The sequence below is a fragment of the Chrysemys picta genome, chromosome 7, assembly GCF_011386835.1.
Source record: "Chrysemys picta bellii isolate R12L10 chromosome 7, ASM1138683v2, whole genome shotgun sequence".
Classification (NCBI taxonomy): domain Eukaryota; kingdom Metazoa; phylum Chordata; order Testudines; family Emydidae; genus Chrysemys; species Chrysemys picta.
The window spans coordinates 40,825,334-40,844,212 of NC_088797.1; the positions used below are offsets into that span (position 1 = coordinate 40,825,334).

Consider the following 18,879-nt stretch of genomic DNA (forward strand, 5'->3'; position numbering starts at 1 on the left):
CTACGTGGAGTCCCGAGAGTCCCCCATTATCTCCACTCATCTCCTTGCCTTTGAGGAGCACAGATGCCACTCACCATCCTTCCACTTGTCAAAAGGCAGGGCCTATTTGAAACTGGTCAGTGCCACTTCATAATCTCCCCATTGCTACTCTGCAGTCATTTACCCCTGTGCAAAGTGGGTGTAAAATGCTACTTTGTCATGACAGTAACACCACACACCCAGTGGTTACCCAGCAATAGCATGCTAAGGAACACAGGTCTTGTCTACACTTTTTGGGGAATGCAAGAGGGTTACACCAGTGTAAGTGCATTAGTGTTAACCGCTATTTAGACATGATGTACCAATGTAAAATGTGTCATGCCACAGGGCAGCTTACTCTAGTATAAACAGGCTGGGTGGATGAGGCCACACAATCATAAATAGGGCTGCAGATATATCATGACACTTTTTAAAATAAAAAATCACGTGCAGTCATAGTAAATTTAGTAAAAGTCACGGGTTTAGTGACTGCACCATGATTTTTTATTTAAAAAATTCCCTAACAACTGAGGGGGCACCAACCATGCATAGCAACCCTAATCCCAGCCTGGTGGGGAGAGGAGATGGGGGTGGGGAGTGGAGAGCAAACCTTCCCCACACTCAACCCGGGCAGCGGTGGCTCCTGGGGCTGGGCCCCGGGGTTGTGAGGGAACTCGCAAGCCCTCACTTTGGGTCCCATCACACCTCCGTCATGAATGGCACCGCGACCCCACACACCTGGCCACAATGTCTGAAACAGAAAGCTGGACCCAGCCCCACAGGATAGGAGCCACAGGAGCCGCCACTGTAGGGTGAGTCACAGACACAAAAATCGTCACAGATAAACAGGAAAATTACGCTACCCATGATTTTTTCTTGACATAAGAAACCTGCATCCTTAATTGCAAGACATTTCTCCTAGAAACTAGTTGCTAGGGACACTCTGCAAAATTATGGGCCACCTCTACAGGTACAGAGCAGGTGTAGTGGGAATTGGACCATTTTCCCTTTCTCATAGCCAGGGTCAGGGGTGGTTAAAGTGCAGCCTGCCCGTGAGAAGGTGAGAACTGATTGGGAGAACTTAGCCTACTAAAACAACAAGGAGTCTGGTGGCACCTCAAAGACTAACAGATTTATCTGAGCATAAGCTTTCATGGGTAAAAAACCTCACTTCTTCAGATGCCTACTAGACATTCAAGACCCTAATATGAAACCACAGTGTAGGAGCCCGATTCTCCCCTCATTTACACACCATTAGCTTCAATGAGGTTAGTCCTGATGAACTCCTTTGTAAGTTAATGGATGATCAAGCCATCCGTCATTTTATCATTGTACTACTATAAATTATAATACCAAAATTGTTGGGATTATAAAACTCCATTTCTTATTAAAAAGGCAAATGGCAGTGATTATCCACTTTCCACAAGATAGACAAATTACAGTTAGATTATGAGATATGGGCTCTTCCTCCCATTGACTTCTTTCTCTCTGACCGCCAGAGATTATCTTTATAAATTACGTGTTTCATACTAAAAATTTATAGGAACAGAAAAATACCTCTGATTGGTACAGGTAAGCATCGATAATACACATTCCTGGTTGTAAATTCAATGGATCCTTAATGATGTAACAGTTCTATGCTGCATTTCCAAACCATACCCAGGGCCATTTCACACTTTAGCCCTTTTCCTGTCACAAATATTCTTCTTTGCCACTACCCTAGTGACCTTTCACTTTCTGTTTAACTTCTGTGAGTGTTCAATCAATCAATAACCCACTCTAAACAACGAGGCAATAAACTGAGGGAAAATGGTATATATTAGAAATGATGGAGTAATCTGCCTCTAGAAACCTTACTATGCTGTTAAATCTAAAGCAAAATGTAGTAGTTCAAACTGTGCTGAATTATGAGCATTTCCTCAAGACAAAATTTTGCAATGCAAGGGCATTATGGGAATTACTCTCTTCTGCTGAAGAATTCAACAAAATGCTTTGCTCTGCCAGCACAACGAGGCAAGAGGACTTGAGGATGGGTAATCAGGCTTAGTTAACACAAAGTTCCCACTCTGGGGATCTGTTTCTGGAAGCTAAGCATTCTGTAGTTTGTACTCAGCTTATAAATTCTAAAGAAGTACCAAGAATGGATTTATGTGAGTATGGAAGCCAGTAACCATGAATGAGGCTAACAAAAAGTGATGCAGACTGTCAGAGCTGAAGGAAGGAAGGATGGCCCAGTGGTTAGGTTGCTAACCTAGGACTCAGGGGACTGGGGCTCAATTCCCTGCTCTGACATAGCCCTCTAGTATGAGCATGGACAAACCACCTAGCATCTCTGTTCCTCAGTTGTCCATCTGGAAATCAGGGATAGCGGTACTTTCCTACCTCATAGGATATTGTAAGGATGAATCCATTAAAGATTGTGAGGTGCTCAGATAGTACAGCAGGGATCAGCAATCTTTGGCATGCGGCCCCTCAGGGAAATCTGCTGGTAGACTGGGATGGTTTGATTACCTGCAGCTTCCGCAGGTTCGGCTGACCGCAGCTCCCACTGGCTGCGGTTCGCTGTTCCAGGCCAATGGGGGCTGCGGGAAGTGGTGGCCAGCACATCCCTCAGCCCACGTTGCTTCCTGCAGCCCCCATATAGCCTGGAATGGCAAACCGTGGCCAGTGGGAGCTGCGATCCGCTAAACTTGCGGATGCTGCAGGTAAACAAACCGTCCCGGCCCGCCAGCGGATTTCCCTGACGGGCCGCATGCCAAAGGTTGCTGATTACAGCATGGGGGGCTGTAAAGTCCCATAGGTAGAACGTATTTTACTATAACTGCACTACAATTTTAAAATCAGGGCAGCAGAATTGGGATGGCAGGGGAGGCTACCACCTCCACAATGGAAATACTGTGGGAGCTCTGACCTCATGTAAACTTGCACATACCTGGGGAGCAGGGGGGGACAAGAGCAGAACTCAGAGGGGCTTGAGCAGCCACTGTGGGGGCTGGGAAGCAGGGAGCATGATCTGGAGGGGCTGGAACAGGCCTGGAAGCAGGTAGGAACCCCCTGAATCCTCCTTCCCCCGCTGAGTCTCAGTGCCTCCTCTCACTCTCCCTCCTATCCCTCCACCCCCCATTTGTAGGGACGTGCTGTGCTCCTCACCCCTATTTAAAATTGTGGAATTGTTTAATGTGGCAAAAACCTTATTCTCTCGCTTTATATGTGGCTTGGATATTGCCATCATTGTGATGTGAATCTTTGCACTTCCAGCAGGCACCAAAATGTAGATGGAAGCAGGAGGATGCTGGCTGTATCCCCCTCCACCTGAGCTGGTGCTGCAGAATCCATTGGCAGTCCTCTTTGGGTCCACAGACTGCTCTTGGTCAGAAGCAGTGTCTCCATGAGGTATTGGGATTGATTGGTGAGTGGTAGGACACCAGCCATACTGGGTAGAAGAGACTTATTAATAATTATTAGTATTACCATAGTGCCTAGGAGCCACAGTTGTGGATCAGGACCCCGCTGTGCTAGGCGCTGTACAAACACAGAACAAAAAAGCTCACAATATAAGTATGATGCAAAAGACAACAGCTGGAAACAGACAGACAGATGTGGGAATGTAAGGAAACAATGAGACCATATTGGTCAGCAGGCTAGGCAGTGGTCTCAGCACAACAGTGGCCTACCCACTGACCAGTTTTCTGTAAGCATCACAGCACAGGAGAGTTTTAAGGATGGATTTGAAGAATCTGTGTTTTTTTCTCATTGGCAACTGCCCTTCACAATCCCAGTGAATTGATTTCTTTTGCTGGTATATCTACAGATTTTCCTGTCTTGTTTCCAGTAAAGAAGATGCCATTTAAAATTATATAGCTTTTCAACTGGGTGACTCTTCTCTCTCATTTCATTATTTTACACTGTAACTCTCCCTCAGAAAAGAGAGAATCCTACAATAAAATGTGTTGTTCCAGGGCTTGGCACCCCAGATATTGGCATGGAGGAAATCAGTGGTTTGATATCATAATATGCTGGCTAGAGCATACTTGTGCCACTGTCTTCTACTGGATAGAATAAGTATCATTTAACGACATGTCATAGGCTCTTTACATTCTTCTTTAGCTCAGGTGATAGTGGTCTGTGCTTCTGAATTGCACTGATTGAAAGCTAAGCCAAACCCAGCGGACAGTGATGTGATATGCAGGGTTTTTTTACTCCATCATAGGCGTTCATTTCTGTTTTATCACCACAAAAGAAATCATGTGTAACTGGCCATGGTTCATACTTTTTCCTAAATCAGGACCAACTGATCTTGAAGTCACACAGTATAAGGTGTATAAGCAGCCATGGCCTCTACTTCTTAAGCAAATGGCTTTCTATATTGTCTTCCCCTCTCTAGCCTTTGGAATGGATCTGTCCTTCAGCCAGGGAAGCATTTAACTTTAATCTTCAAGCCATTACCTGTTTTAAGTCATCCATTGACTACCACAGGAAGAACCTACCTCCATGGAGGACTGTACATTGGTCCAGGTGCTATAAGTAATGTGCTGTGGTTGTTCATGAGTATTAACATTTTGTGATTTCTCTTGAAGAGTCATAATTAGCCTATGTAAACGAAGAGTCCAGAGGGCCAAGGAACCTCCAGTGTGGTTTCAGTCTCCTTACCTTACTATCAAATTCCACTATTTCAGAGACATGTTGGGGAGCACCTAGCATGCTGAAGGCCTTGCTGCCCTCAGAGTGAGCCTTTATCTATTCTCTTAGCCCTTATCGAGCACTGTACAGTACTGGATTACAAAACTACAGGGAGTGCTACTGCAGCTGTTGGGGCTGTGACTGAAGTAGTTTTTTATAAGAGATGTCGCAGGAGAGAATGAAGAAGAAAAAGCTGTAGTTTGTTTGGGCAAAGCATTACTCCAACTACTGAGAAAACAATTTCATTACCCACAATTTTCCAGTGGGGACATCATGTTGATTTTGAAGGTACCTGGTCAGACCCTCAGCTGATGCAAATTAATGTCATTCCAAGCCTTCAATGGAACTACACCAATTTATACCAGCTAAGCATCTGGCCCAGAGTGGATAACAACCTTTGTTGCCTATTGAACTGTGAGCAATTTCACATGTTTGCAAGGCAGTTTACTTCAGTCTCTTTTGGGTAATTTAGCAGACATTCAATTTGTACAAAAGCTGGTCTGCCTTTTATTCCCTAAGCATCCACATTTCTCTAATGCTCTTTTCTCTCCCACTCTTTTATATTGGTGGCCGTTCAGGGTGGCTTTTCTCTCATCGAAAGGCATGGCAGGACTGAGCGGACACAGCATGCAGTTTCTATAACTGCCTCCAGTACTTTCCTGCAAGGCTTGTTCATGCACTGTAATTTAGGATTCAAATCCTTCAGGGTTTTGTTGTTGTTGATAATTGTGTTGCTTTTGCATCATATCATCATTGGTTGTCTTTATTAGTATTAAAAAGGCCCTTAAGTACTCACTCTGCATATCTCTTCAACAATAGCACATTTATATTTTAATGTAATGCCTTATAGTAAAAGCTGCTGAATCACACACAGACTAGTCCCAGATCAGTTCTGGGACTGATCCAGAAATCTGACTGGGTTCAGATATGTTAAGTTACAAATTAGCCACCCAAAACAAAAGCAATGGCCCCCTGTTTACTATATAAATGCAAATTAGTGAATTAGGGGATTTTTCTTTTCATTGCTCTAGATATACAAACCAAAGGGGAAAAAGTAAGAATTTATATTAGGAGAAGCCAATGAGACTGCATTTTAGATACTAGTATATGAAGGTAAGATATTGTTACATTCTTTCTCTGTAATATTGTGGTTTGGTGCATTGAGAAAACCACTTTAGTGCTGTTCCATGAATTAACTGTCTAATTACACATGAATAGTTCATGATTGGGGAAACAGTGTAAAGAGCTGAGTTCAGAAATATGACATATGTCTTGATCTGTGTTTGAAAAGTGACTGTCCCAGCAGGGGTATTGGAACAATTTGGGTGCTGGAAGCCATTGAACAAACCTGTAAACCCCATATGTGAGGGAAATCATGTATTTGGTTGTTTTTAATACTTCAAGCCAGGGAGTTCTGCCACACCCCCAGCACCCCTGTGGCCCACTGAAGGTGTGATAGGTAGTGTGCAGGGGCATGCACAAGGGAGGGCAAGCAGGGGCATCCTCCCCTCCCCTCTAATCAGTAGGGGCACAGAGCTTCTCCAGCTTGGGACCGCAGCAGGGAGAATGAGCTCCTCCAGCCCTGGGGCACGGGGGAAGAGGAGAGGGGGCACAGGATGTGTCCCTCAAAAAGTGGTCAAATGTTTATTCCTGCACACACCCCTGGTGGTGTTTGTGGGTGTGGGTGTGTGAGAGAGAGACTACAGCTGGTTAAACAGTGTCAATTGAATAATTAATTTGAAGAACCTCACAATAATTTTCAAGTATTTGTAATTTGTTGTCCATTTTCCCAGTTTACAGACTAATTCACACATATTCCCGAATATAGGTTCACTTGGGGGCTTCTTTTTTAGGTCAGTCATTTTTCTTATTATTTGCACCAGTTTGTGTATAACATGGATTAATATTAAAGTCCTGATCCAGGCAAGTGTCCTTGCTCAAGACAGCATGATAGCACATGATTAACTTAAAGCATGTACTTAAGTTCCATTTAAGGCTATTCTTTTAGGTTACACCATATGCTAGCAGAACACATTCAAACGAATGACTCTCTCACTAGTACATAATACTTTGTTACTTCTTTGTTACTACTACTCAGAGAAAAAGGGCAGGCACCTAAGCTCCTCTCTATGGGGCTGATCCTACACCCATGGCCGGCTCCAGGCACCAGCAACGGAAGCAGGTGCCTGGAGCGACCAATAGACAGGGGCGGCACTTTGGCGGCAGCTCAAGCGCCCCGTTTTACTCTTTGGCAGAAATTCGGCGGCAAGTCCTTCACCCCGTCTCTTCCTCTTCGGCGGCAGCTCAATCGTTTCCCCCCCCCCTTTGCTGCTTGGGGCGGCAAAAAAGCTGGAGCTGGCTCTGCCTACACCCCAGTGAAATCAATGGAATTTTGCACAGGCTCAAGTCCTCTGTGGGCACATATCTCCCTTTGGGACTGATTCAGGAAAGCACTTAAGCATGTGCTTAAGCCCTTTTGAAGTTAACAGCAAAACTCCCATTGATTTCAATAGAGGATACCGGTGATATATTAGGGCCTTTTACTGTGCTTTACCTAATATCTAGTACAACTTCAAGGAGAACAGCATCCAAAGAGTAAGTCAAGCTAATTTATTTTAACAGGATTTTTTTTTTTAAAGCGGATATGTCTAAAATATTTCAGTATGATTTTTACAATGCTTTAAAATAGAATTAGACCAATAAGGGTGCATGTTCCATTACCTTTATGGGATGGCTGAGGCTATGCAATGCCCACTGGTGTCCATAAGAGTCACACAATTCAGACCTCCATGCACATGACTTGAAAAACAGACACCTGCCCCCCCTCCCGACTATTCTTAACCAAATAAGGCCTTGATTCAACAAACATTCATGCATGTGCTTAACTATATGCATGAGAAGATTTCCACTGATGCCAGTGGGGCTACACATACAAATGAAGCTAAGTGCATAGGTGTTTGCAGGATTGAGGCCTACGTTAAAAACAAATGTGTTACCTGTAGCAGTTGTTGTTGTAGTTGTTGTAACTCCCCAGGGCTGTCAAGCATCCCAAGCAGATGGCATAAGAGAAAAATATCTGCGTGCCAGCATCCACCCAGACCTGCAGGCAGAAACCAAAGGCGTTATCAAAGGGAAAGAAGGAATCATCATTGTTTGTGCTTTCAGCGTGTTTATTTTCTCACAGGCAACTACGCGAGGTAACTTTAAATATCTGGCAAACTTTGTTTAAATTAGAAAAAACATAGATTTGATTCTCCTTTTATACCCACTGGTGCAAATCAGGAATAACTCAACTGAAGTCAAATGGATTTCACAAGTGTCCAACTTTGTAAGTAAGAGGATACTTTGGCTTTGTGTGGCAGATAGGGTGACCAGATAGAAAGAGTAAAAAATTGGGCAGGCGGTGGGGGGTAACAGGCGCCTATATAAGAAAAAGCCCCGAATATCAGGACTGTCCCTATAAAATTGGGACATCTGGTCACCCTAGTGGCAGATCCTCAGCAAGTGCAAATCCTCCTTGCTTCATTGAAGTCAACGGAGGTTTGACAACTTATATCAGCTGAGGGTCTGTCCCTGGCCTCCTCCCTATGGGATAGCTAGAAACTTTTTAAAAAAAATCATTTGAGATTAATTAAATACATACCTACAATGCATGATGTCATTCACAGATTCATGCACATTGAACAATGAGTCAGGGGGAAAAGCAGGCAAATAATTATTATGTGCAATTTGTATTGAAGCAGCACCAGGAAACCCGAGTTATGGATTAGGACCCCACTTTGCTAGGCACTGTACAATCACAAAACAGACAGACAGCCCCTGCCCCAAACGGCTCACAATCTAAGGAGCTTTAAATGGCTAGCCTGGCAACTCAGAAACTGGAGCACTTTCGAACACAGGAGGCTGTGTGTGATCCATTGGATAGGGCAATGGGCTAAGAGTTCGGAGAGCTGGGTTTATTCCTGAATCTGTCACCGGCTTGCTATGTAACCTTGGCAAATCACGCGATTTGGGCAACTCTATGCCTCAGTTTCACCATTTGGGGATAATGAGATTTGCTTGAGATTGATGGATGAATGAAAAGTGCTATACGCAAGATAAATATTATTATTATGCTTATTATTAGATTTTAAAAATCATTTCTATTACAAGTGTGGCACTGATTAGAGATAACTCATTTTCCATGTAACTTCTCAAGAATAATGTTACATCCCAAACTCAAGTAAGTCATTGCTATTTAATCACAAGACAACAATCTTAACTCTGACCCAAAGTGATGACTATTATTTCACTAATAATCTCAAAATATAAACACAACACAACATCTTTTTTTGAAACAAAAATCATAAAAATTATGTATTCATACATACAGCCTTTGGTTGTATATGAACTTCTATGGTTGTAGATATACACATTACTTGATATCTGATAAGAGTAATTTCTTTATTATGTGGGCAGTGTAAGATTTATCGTGTTCTGAACTATCCATTTCCTTGCTTCTGAGTGCTTGGGTTTTGTAAATGATGTAGACAGGTGAGAATATTTAGCCTTAACTGATTCTTGAAATGATTTTTACTTGTTGTTTATGGAACTTTCAATCCTTCATCTTTTTCTTTTCATCACTATCCCCTTACTCCCCAGTGACAGCTACCCATTCCATGGGACAGAATGCTCAAGCTCAACACGTGCAATAATCAGACTCGTCAGAAATTTGGATTGTGGATAGAGGGGTTTTCCCTTCATGTTTCTCTGTAAGGAAAAGTAAGCAGGCAATTCAACTTAAATTTATGTACAGATCTTGCTGAGCACAACCTTTTCACCTTGGGGATACTCTGAGTATTTCAGATATTAATTAGATGCAGGAATTGTTCATATTCAAGGTAAGCAAGCTTGCCAAAAGAATAATTGTTAGGACTTGGAAATCAGCAAACAACATTAACATCACTGGATGGTGAGAGAAGAAGTTACATATACAGGGTTAAAACTGTAGCCCGTGTGGGGCAGTATTGTTTAATCACAACCAATATGATCTGGATTTGCTCTGGTGACCTACAGATGAAAGCCTACCTATCCTGGGCCAGTTCCTTAGCACAGCACAATTCTTGAGGGGAGTTAAGGTGGCCTTTACATTTCCCCTATTCTGGGATGTACATACACGCTGGGCAGGCTGTCACAAATGGCCCCAGAGGCCAAAATGGCAGCCAGAGATTAGTGGCAGTTAGGGGAGTCCTGGTCATTTGTCACAGCTGTGGTGGAGCACTGCAGGCCCTGTTATTCTGGTTCTCCGTCAGCAGGGGATCCTCCTGTGGCCAGCTGTAAGTCTAGAATTTGCCAGCAGAGCTACACAAAGGAGCCATACCAGCAGATCTGGGCTCCTGTGTCCAACCCAATGAAGTACGCTGCACACTTGGGAGTAAGTGTTTTATATGACTTTCGTGAGAACTTTTAATCACAACAATTGAAGTGTTTTGCAGAAAAGGAACCTGACTAAAACCAAGATAATATAATGTTGACTGTTATGTTTTGGGGGCTGTAAGTTCGAGGCAAGAAGGGATTCAAATTCCACTCAAAGATTTCATGTATGGACCAAGCCAATCACAATAACAGAGCCAGCGCTAGGTATAAGCAGACTAAACAATTCCTTAGGGCCTCGAGCAGCTCACAGGGGCCCCCTATTAATTATTAGTATGTGTTGTGTGAAGGAGGATGACAAAAATATTCCCGCTTAGGGCCCCCAATGGGCTAGCACCTCCTCTGCATAGTAATCAAAGGCACAGAAATACATAAACATATAAGGGACATATTTATTTGACATGTGACTGCGGGAGGCTTTGGTTTCTGGAGTTGCTGGAAGTTGGAAGTGTTTCTGTTTAGGAACGGCATTAGGGTCACATTTGATTTGCATCAGTGGTTTAAATGGTTTCATTGCTGTCATGCTGAATAAGATACAGCTGATTACATCTCAACGTTTCACCACTTGGTAGGGAAAAAACTGCACAGGGAAAGCCTTTTGATAGACAGGCTATTTAATGAGATTGGAAGCTTCCAGAAAGCTGGAAGTAACATAGGTCAACTGAAAGAGAACGATTTTCTTAAGTCTAAACAAACCCCAGGAAGCTGGATCAGTAGATGTAGAATCTGACCATTACCATTTTCCCCTGTTTTAGTTGTTGCACAATATTGCTCAGTAAAGGGTCAAATGCAGGCCCCGCATTACACAACACTCGATGCATATTAACTCTTCCTGAGGGCTCGTGTCAACACCACAGCAGCCTGACTGTTCCTGAGGAAGGCCAGCCCTCCTGTGAAAGAGGGACAAATACGTATGTAATATGAAGTCAGGACCACAGAGCTGCTCGGGAAGTGGAGTAGGGAGAACATCACTCTTGAGATAAAGGTAGGACTCCAGGCCTGGTTAGAATATACAGCTCTGAGAGACATCATGCCACAGTCAAGACCTGGCCCTGAAATGGTGGTGGATTTTCTTTATAGCAGCTTCAGCCCTGTTTTCTATAATGGCACAATATAGACAGTGACAGCTAATATTGAGTCAACATCAAAATATTGGGGAACACTTTAAATGGGCTCTGTGAACGCTGCAGAAAGGTTGACCTAAATTCTACGGTAAGGCCCCTTGGCTGTTGCAGACCTCCGCTGTAAAACTGCAAATTCTATAGTGGCTCCAGGTAATTTTTTTCAAATGAGCTTTTTATTTGCTTAAATATTAAATTGAATAACATAATCAATGCAGTTTCCCTTCACTTATACAGTTTGATATTAAATTTAATTTAATTTATGCTGTGTATAAATCTGCTATGTTCAATGCGCTGCAGAATAGGGCACTGAAAATGCATAACTGCATTGTAGACCTAGCCAATGGGGAAATGAGAGGCTTAGTAATGTAGCCAGGGCTTCTGACACCTAGGAATATGAGATAGGTAGGCTGGAGTTGTGGACTAAGACTCAGACCAGCAGTGAAAGATTTAACAATGTCAGCATTGAAAATTGCCATAATTAGGTGTTAGCCTTTGAAATGAATGGGCACTCTCAGAGCACACTCAGGAAGGCAACACTACATCAGTTCACACTTGGTTCACATTTTAAGGTTATCTCTGTAACTGTAAAGTTAAAAACCTTAATTATTTTACATACAAGTGATGCAAGGGATGGATTCTGTGTCAGATTCAGTAGTCATAAAATCACAGAACACACAAGGCCTTGTCTAGAAGGAACTCATGAAGATTTCATAACAGTTAGCATGTAACTGGATACAAGTCTGTTATTAAAAAATCTACTCAACTGGTTTTATCAACTGGATAACAGATACCCTCACTGTATTCTTAACCCTCAGGAAACATGCTTTATTCTAAATACTGGCAATATTAGTACTTGGAAGAATGTATTGTAGCACCTACAATAATGTGATAACTATGTATAATAATGAAGATCCTAAAAAGCTATTAAATGCGTGAACAAATTCCAACAGCCTGCACTTTATACTATTAACCATTCAACAGTTGTATCACATGCCACAAACAGTAGCAGTCATTACAAAGTCAACATTTACCTACATTTACTATGTAATTGTAACCCAGTATTTTCCCCTTCACTAAGAATAGCAAATACAGCAGCGTCTCAGAGATCACAGTGTGATAACTGTAAGAAAATATTAACAATCTGATGGCAAGCACGAGACATGGCTAACAAAGGCCCGTGGCTTTCATTAGCTGTAGCCTAATCCATTCCAGTACTCCTGTTAGTCTCTTCAATATCTCCCAAGCACATCTGGATTGTCCCTTTATTCCCAAATTGCTTTTCTGAACTTCACTGAAACTTCCCCAAATCTCTCAGAAGCTTCTTGTTTTTTCTGAAATGTTTCTCAATCCTCTAAGGTAAAAATATTCCTCAGATTTTCCCATTCACTTTATCAGTTGACTCAAATCTCCTTCTCCTCATCTCTGATACTTCACCAGCCCACTGGCTGCTCCCCTGTGCAATTCTAGCTCTTCACAGCATTCCAACACCTCTCTTGGCTTCTTCCATGGCTCTGCCATTCTTGGTGGCCTTTGAGCCTCTTCTCAGTCTTCTCGAGAACTCTTGAGGTTGTGTCTTCACAGCACATTATAGATTCATAGATTCTAAGACCAGAAGGGGATCACTGTGGTAATCTAGTCTGGTCTCTTGAATAACACAGGCAACAGAACTTCCCCAAAGTAATTTCTAGAGCAGATCTTTTAGAAAAACATTCACTTTTGATTTTAAAATGATCAGTGATGGAAAATCTACTATGACCCTTCATAAATTATTCCAATAGTTAATTACGCTCACCGTTAAAAATTATTTTCAGTCTGAACTTGTCTAGCTTCAACTTCTAGTCATTGATTATGTTCTACCTTTCTCTGCTAGACTGAAGAGCCCAATATTAAATATTCATTCTAATGTAGGTACTTACAGACTGTAATCAAGTCACCTCTTAACCTTCTCTTTGTTAAATTAAATAGATTGAGCTCCTTAGGTCTATCACTATGAGGCATGCTCCGTGATTGTGGACACCAGAACTAGACACAGCAACAGTTGCACCTGTGCCAAATAAAGATGTAAAATAACCTCTTTACTCTTACTCAAGACACTCTCCTGTTTATGCATCCAAAGATTGCATTACCTTCTTTGGCCACAGCACTGCACAGGAAAGTCATGCTCAGCTGATTATCCACCACAACCCCCAAAACTTTTTCAGTTACTGCTTCCCAGGATAGAGTCTGGAGAGGTAGGGTCATAAGCTGAAATTGTATCCAAAGACTTGTCTTCACTGCAACAATTAGCTCATGTTAGTACAGTTGAGTTACTGGCCTCAAGTTAGCCAAGCTCCAGTGAAAGGGGCCACACTTCAAAACAACACTGAAGATACACAGAGTGATTGGCTTAGCTGCTGCTGAGTTGTGGTAACTCGAGCTCTTGCTTCTCCACTAAGTTGCTAGCTGGAGCATCAGCATCACTGGAGCTTCAATATCCCCTCACCCCTACTCTCCAATGGGCTAGCTAGCTCAAGCTTAAAAAATCACTTAACTTGAGCTAAAGATTTGTCTGTGTAGTGGAGAGTCGAATTAGGGGTAACACTTTACAGAGTGGAAGATACCTTCAAGTGTAGAACTTCCATGACATATAATGGAGGTGCTGGTCATGGCTCCATACTTAAGGATGTGTTGAGTTTTGCATGTATGTATTGTGTAAATACTGAGAGTTTACACGTTCAGAAGGCAGCATACATACAAAACTGTACTTGCTGAAGCTGTTGCTTTTGCTTTACTATCATTCACAGCACAGAGAGAGCATGCTCAGTGCTATTGTAACATCAGATGGAAGCAACACGAGGAGGGAATTATGTTCCTCCTCAGTCCAATGATGACTATCTGGGTACAGTGCCTGTGTACAGTGTACAGGTTCTGTTTCAGTAATGATTACATTAACAGCAATGCAGTCCTGCTTGGGGTAAATTAGCCTAACCCTGCTGCTGCTGTATTCACTCCTACTGCTGCTGTTCTCTGTGTGCAATTAGGCAAATACTTTCTTGTCTAAACATTGCCCACTCCTTTGAACCTGATGCCAATGATGTTTCTGCCCTTTGTTTAGTATAAATGCTGCTATATCTTTCCTTTTCTCCCCCCACTTTCTTATTTAAAGACAGACTGACAAAAATATACTGGCATTGTATTTGGTGGTGTTCTCATCTGTTGACTTGGGTAGAAAAGGGGAGAGGCAATTCACGGCACAATCACAAGAGACATATGAACCAGTTCTCAGACTACTGTTACCATACACATGAAATATTCCAAATGGGGTGGGTTCAGGAATAAAAATTTGCATAGGGAAATAGGGGTGGAATGCAGATGGGACCAGTCCATCAGCAACATTCACTGTATTGCCATACTGAGCACATAATTTCCAAAAATCATATTCTCTTCTGGTTAGGTTCTTATGCCTTTCCTATCACTGTTGTGTCTGAGCACCAGAATTAGGAAATTAAACCAGGAAACCAAAGCCTATCAAAGGAGACTGATGTCTGTTCTTGCATGTAATCTAGTGCACAAGCGGAGAGAGGCGATACACAAGTTGTCAATCAATTCTTCTCTTTTTCCTGGGTTTGTTGAATCAAACATTCAGCCAATGGAGTCTGTGAGATGTGTTTACTCTGCTTTGGACATACCATAAACATAGTTTCCAGGAGCCAGATTTTTAACAGCCAGGCAATGGGCCGCTCACACTTCTGCTCCAAATGTTCTGAAAAATGAATTCTGAATGGAGGTGTCATTTGCACTTTCATGTGCTCTGATGTGAAAAATAAGAAACCATCCAAAATTTCAGCTGAAATGGAATGGTGAAAGTTTTCATGTGACCATTTGCCACTTGGTTAATTGCACACCTTTTACTTTAGTCATAAAGATCAGTTTGAAACAAATTTCTCTGATTTTTCTTTCTTGTCAAAGGAGTGAAATAATGTTACATATTTTGAGTGGCTATAGGTAACAAATGTAAAAGCTCATGGGAGTGCCAGTTAGAGTCAATAATAACTAGACCGACAGGTTTTATATGGTCACAGTAGAAGTCCACTGTAATTGAATAACAGTTCTTGCTGTATGCAGTGCTGGAAAAGTCAAAGGACACACTCTATGCCCTTTTGGTTTACTTACGGCTTCACAAGACAGGCAACATTCACACAGTAGTCTGAAAATATCGAAATCATGTGCAGTGGAAGTGCCCACGGCTTCCCACAGAGAGCAGAAAGAGGAAGTTCAGCAGCTGCAGGGCCCATTAGGAATCTGGCCAAAGAGGCCTTCCCTGCCCTGCAGAGAGGTGATGGGGGAAGCAAAGTCCAAGCTACCCTGCCTTCATTTACTAGATGGGGCTGGAGCCCCTTTTTCAGGGAAGTGGGCTATAAAAAACGGCAATTCCCCCATGAGTGCTGAAAGAGGAGAAGAGAAAGAACCTTGCCCTTTTGGAGTGCAGCTCGGGAAAACAAGAAGAGGCCCTTGGAAGAAGAGGTGAAAGGCAACATTTTCCCCAGATCTAGTACAATTATTCATGTAATTTGATTAGGTAATGCTTAGCGTTCAATAATAATGTTAACTGATCTAAAGAAAGGATGTGGATTTAAAACACTGGCACATTTTCAGTGGAAATTCTGATTTCTGTAACTTCTTGTAGAAGGGTTCGGCTGCAGCTCATCCCTCCCCAGGGCGGTGGGGAACCACACCACCTCGCTATGTCCGTCCAGTTACGTCGGGGAACTAGTCTGGCAGGCCCACCCACTCCACTGCGTCCCAGCCCGGGGCCCTAGCAGCGGCAGAAGGCCTGCTGCTTTGTCAGTGGGGATCCTGGCTGCAACACACTGACATAGGCTCTGGCTGTGCTGCAGCCAGACTAGGGTCGGCTGCCCCGGGCTACTTCCTACCTCCCCCTCTAGAGGTACCTGCATCTGGACGGTGTCCTCCAAGGGATCAAACACCATGGGCTCCTCCGGGTAACCGGCAAGTGGTAGGCTTGGCAGCTCCTCTGGGTAACTGGCAACGGGCAGGCTTAACAGCTTCTCCAGGGCCTGGTTGGCATCAGGCCTCGGCTGGTCTGGCCAGTCCTCGGGTCGGCCTCCAATTGCTGAGGTCTCCCAACCGGGAGCTAGGCCACAGGCATCTGGCTTCTCCGGCGACTGGATCTCTAGTGAGCTCTGGGGTTGGGCTTTTGTACTTCCTGTCCTGCGCCTTGATCTCTGGGGGGCGGGTGCATGCTCCACTGTCTCCGCCCACTTTGGTGGCCGGAGGTGCTCGTCCTTTCCCGGGGCGACAGAGAACCACACCGCCTCACTACACTTCCTTTCTATTAAACTATTCTCTCAGTGTGCGCTGCACGGTGCCACCTCTTGTACAGCAGTGGTAAGTGCTGGGAAGTAACACCCATGGTTCTGTGAATAGATGTACTGCCCCAAAAGCTGAATGAATGAACTTGAGATAGCAATGGTTATAGAAATACACAGACTGAGTAAAACAAGAGACTTTAATTCTCAACATTGTTACACACAAACGACATTAATAGTAATTAAGATTCCAAAGTCAAGCACTCAAAAGTTAGGAAATGTCAGACTTAAAGTTACCTGTGCAATGTTAATTTGGCAACTGACCATGCATTATGATACAGTCTGTAATTACGCACTTACACACTAACTTTTCCACTGGACCCCTGCCACATTCAGTGCAGAGATTGGATGCTGCTCACTGATTGAGCAGCTATTCAATATTTTGTTTTACCCGCATAGTTCAATACATGGTCCCAGGCTTTATTTACTGTACACCATTGAAACTCTGCTCTGAAGACAGAATCATTAATTTTCTCCTCGGCTTTTCTCTGGCACTTACCACTGTAGTATCTAAATGCTTCACAAATATTCATTTAAATTCCAGCACCCTTGTGAGGTATGCAGGTGGTACTATCACCATTTCATAGATGAGCAACTGAGGCAGAGAGAGGTTAAGGTCAAAAATGTCCACTCATTTTGGGTCCCCATTTTGAGATGCCTGTGGCCTGATTTTTCATAGAACTTAGCATTTTATAGCACTTCCTTTGTTAAAAGCCCAGCTCCCATTGCCTTCAGTTGCAGCTGTTAACGCTCAGCACTTCTGCAGATCAGACCCCATGTGTTTCAAGTTAACTGTCCAAAATACAGGGAACATTATAATATCCAGTGCTTGTTTCTAAAACATGAGCGAACCATGTTTTTGACACCAAGTTGTGGCAAAATATGAACATGATTCTCATGTGCGATACTGTACAAAAAGAATTTGCTGCATCAAGTTGCTCTAAGGGGTTCACCCCAGTTTGGGAATAAAGCATTGTATACTCTCTCTCTCTTTCTCCCTCTCTCTCTACAGCTTTGGGCAATATTGCTGCTGGCCGGCTATCTGGCAAATACAAGCTCAAACACCTGTGTGCCAGCCAGCTCTCTGTAGTTAATGCTTGGGTTGTTCTTGTCTCATCTGCAGAATGCACCACATGCCAGTGGCTAGCCTTCGGGCTAATGTAGTGTAGGGAGACAGACAGAAAAAAGAAGAATTTCCTTCTTCCTGCTCTAATCAGAACAAAAGAACCTAAGAATGGCCATGCTGGATCAGACCAATGGTCCATCTAGCTGTGGCCAGTGTCAGATGCTTCAGAGAGAATGAACAGAATGGGGCTAAAAATCGCAGTGCAGACATTTGGTCTCAGGCTGGAGCCCAGGCTCTGAGACCCTCCATCCTTCTGGGGTTTTAGAGCCTGGCTCCAGCTCTAGCCTGAATGTCTTTATGGCAATTTGTAGCCCCCCAAACCTGAGTCAGCTGACCCGGACCAGCTGTGGCCAATCTGTGGGTCTTTTACTGTCACATTAGACATACCCTAAGTGTATTGTGGGGGAGTCTGGAGAGGTACGGTCATAAGCTGAAATTGTATCCAGAGGTTGTCTTCACTGCAACAATTAGCTCATGTTAGTACAGTTGAGTTACTGGCCTCAAGTTAGCCAAGCTCCAGTGAAAGGGGCCACACTTCAAAACAACACTGAAGATACACAGAGTGATTGGCTTAGCTGCTGCTGAGTTGTGGTAACTCGAGCTCTTGCTTCTCCACTAAGTTGTTAGCTGGAGCTTCAGCATCGTTGGAGCTTCAATATCCCCTCGCCCCTACCCTCCAATGATCTAGCTAGCTCAAGCTTAAAGAACCACTTAACTTGAGCTAAAGATTTGTCTGTGTAGTGGAGAGTCAAACTAGGGGTAACACTTTACAGAGTGGAAAATACCTTCAAGTGTAGAACTTCCATGGCATATAATGGAGGTGCTGGTCATGACTCCATACTTAAGGATGTGTTGAGTTTTGCATGTATCTATTGTGTAAATACTGAGAGTTTACAAGTTCAGAAGGCAGCATACATTCAAAACTGTACTTTCTGAAGTTGTTGCTTTTGCTTTACCATCATCTACAGCACAGAGAGAGCATGCTCAGTGCTATTGTAACATATAATTACATATAATTAGTGGTGTACTTACAAAACTTAACATATATAGGTCTGTTGCATTTTACGTGCATTTAACATGCGTGATTTCAGCTTTACGCAGTCGGCAAAAACAAAAAATAAGAGAAAAATAACAATTTTAATACTTCAGA

At 43.1% G+C, this 18,879-nt stretch overlaps 1 protein-coding gene across 1 annotated transcript in view; it reads right to left on the bottom strand.

Moving 5' to 3' along the window:
• Positions 1-18,879, bottom strand: part of SLC6A11 (solute carrier family 6 member 11) — a 184,958-nt gene that overhangs the window by 32,429 nt on the left and 133,650 nt on the right. Inside the window, exon 8 of the mRNA XM_005279910.5 lies at positions 7,695-7,798. Coding sequence (XP_005279967.1) covers positions 7,695-7,798 — 104 coding nt within the window. The remainder of the gene's footprint in view (positions 1-7,694; positions 7,799-18,879) is intronic.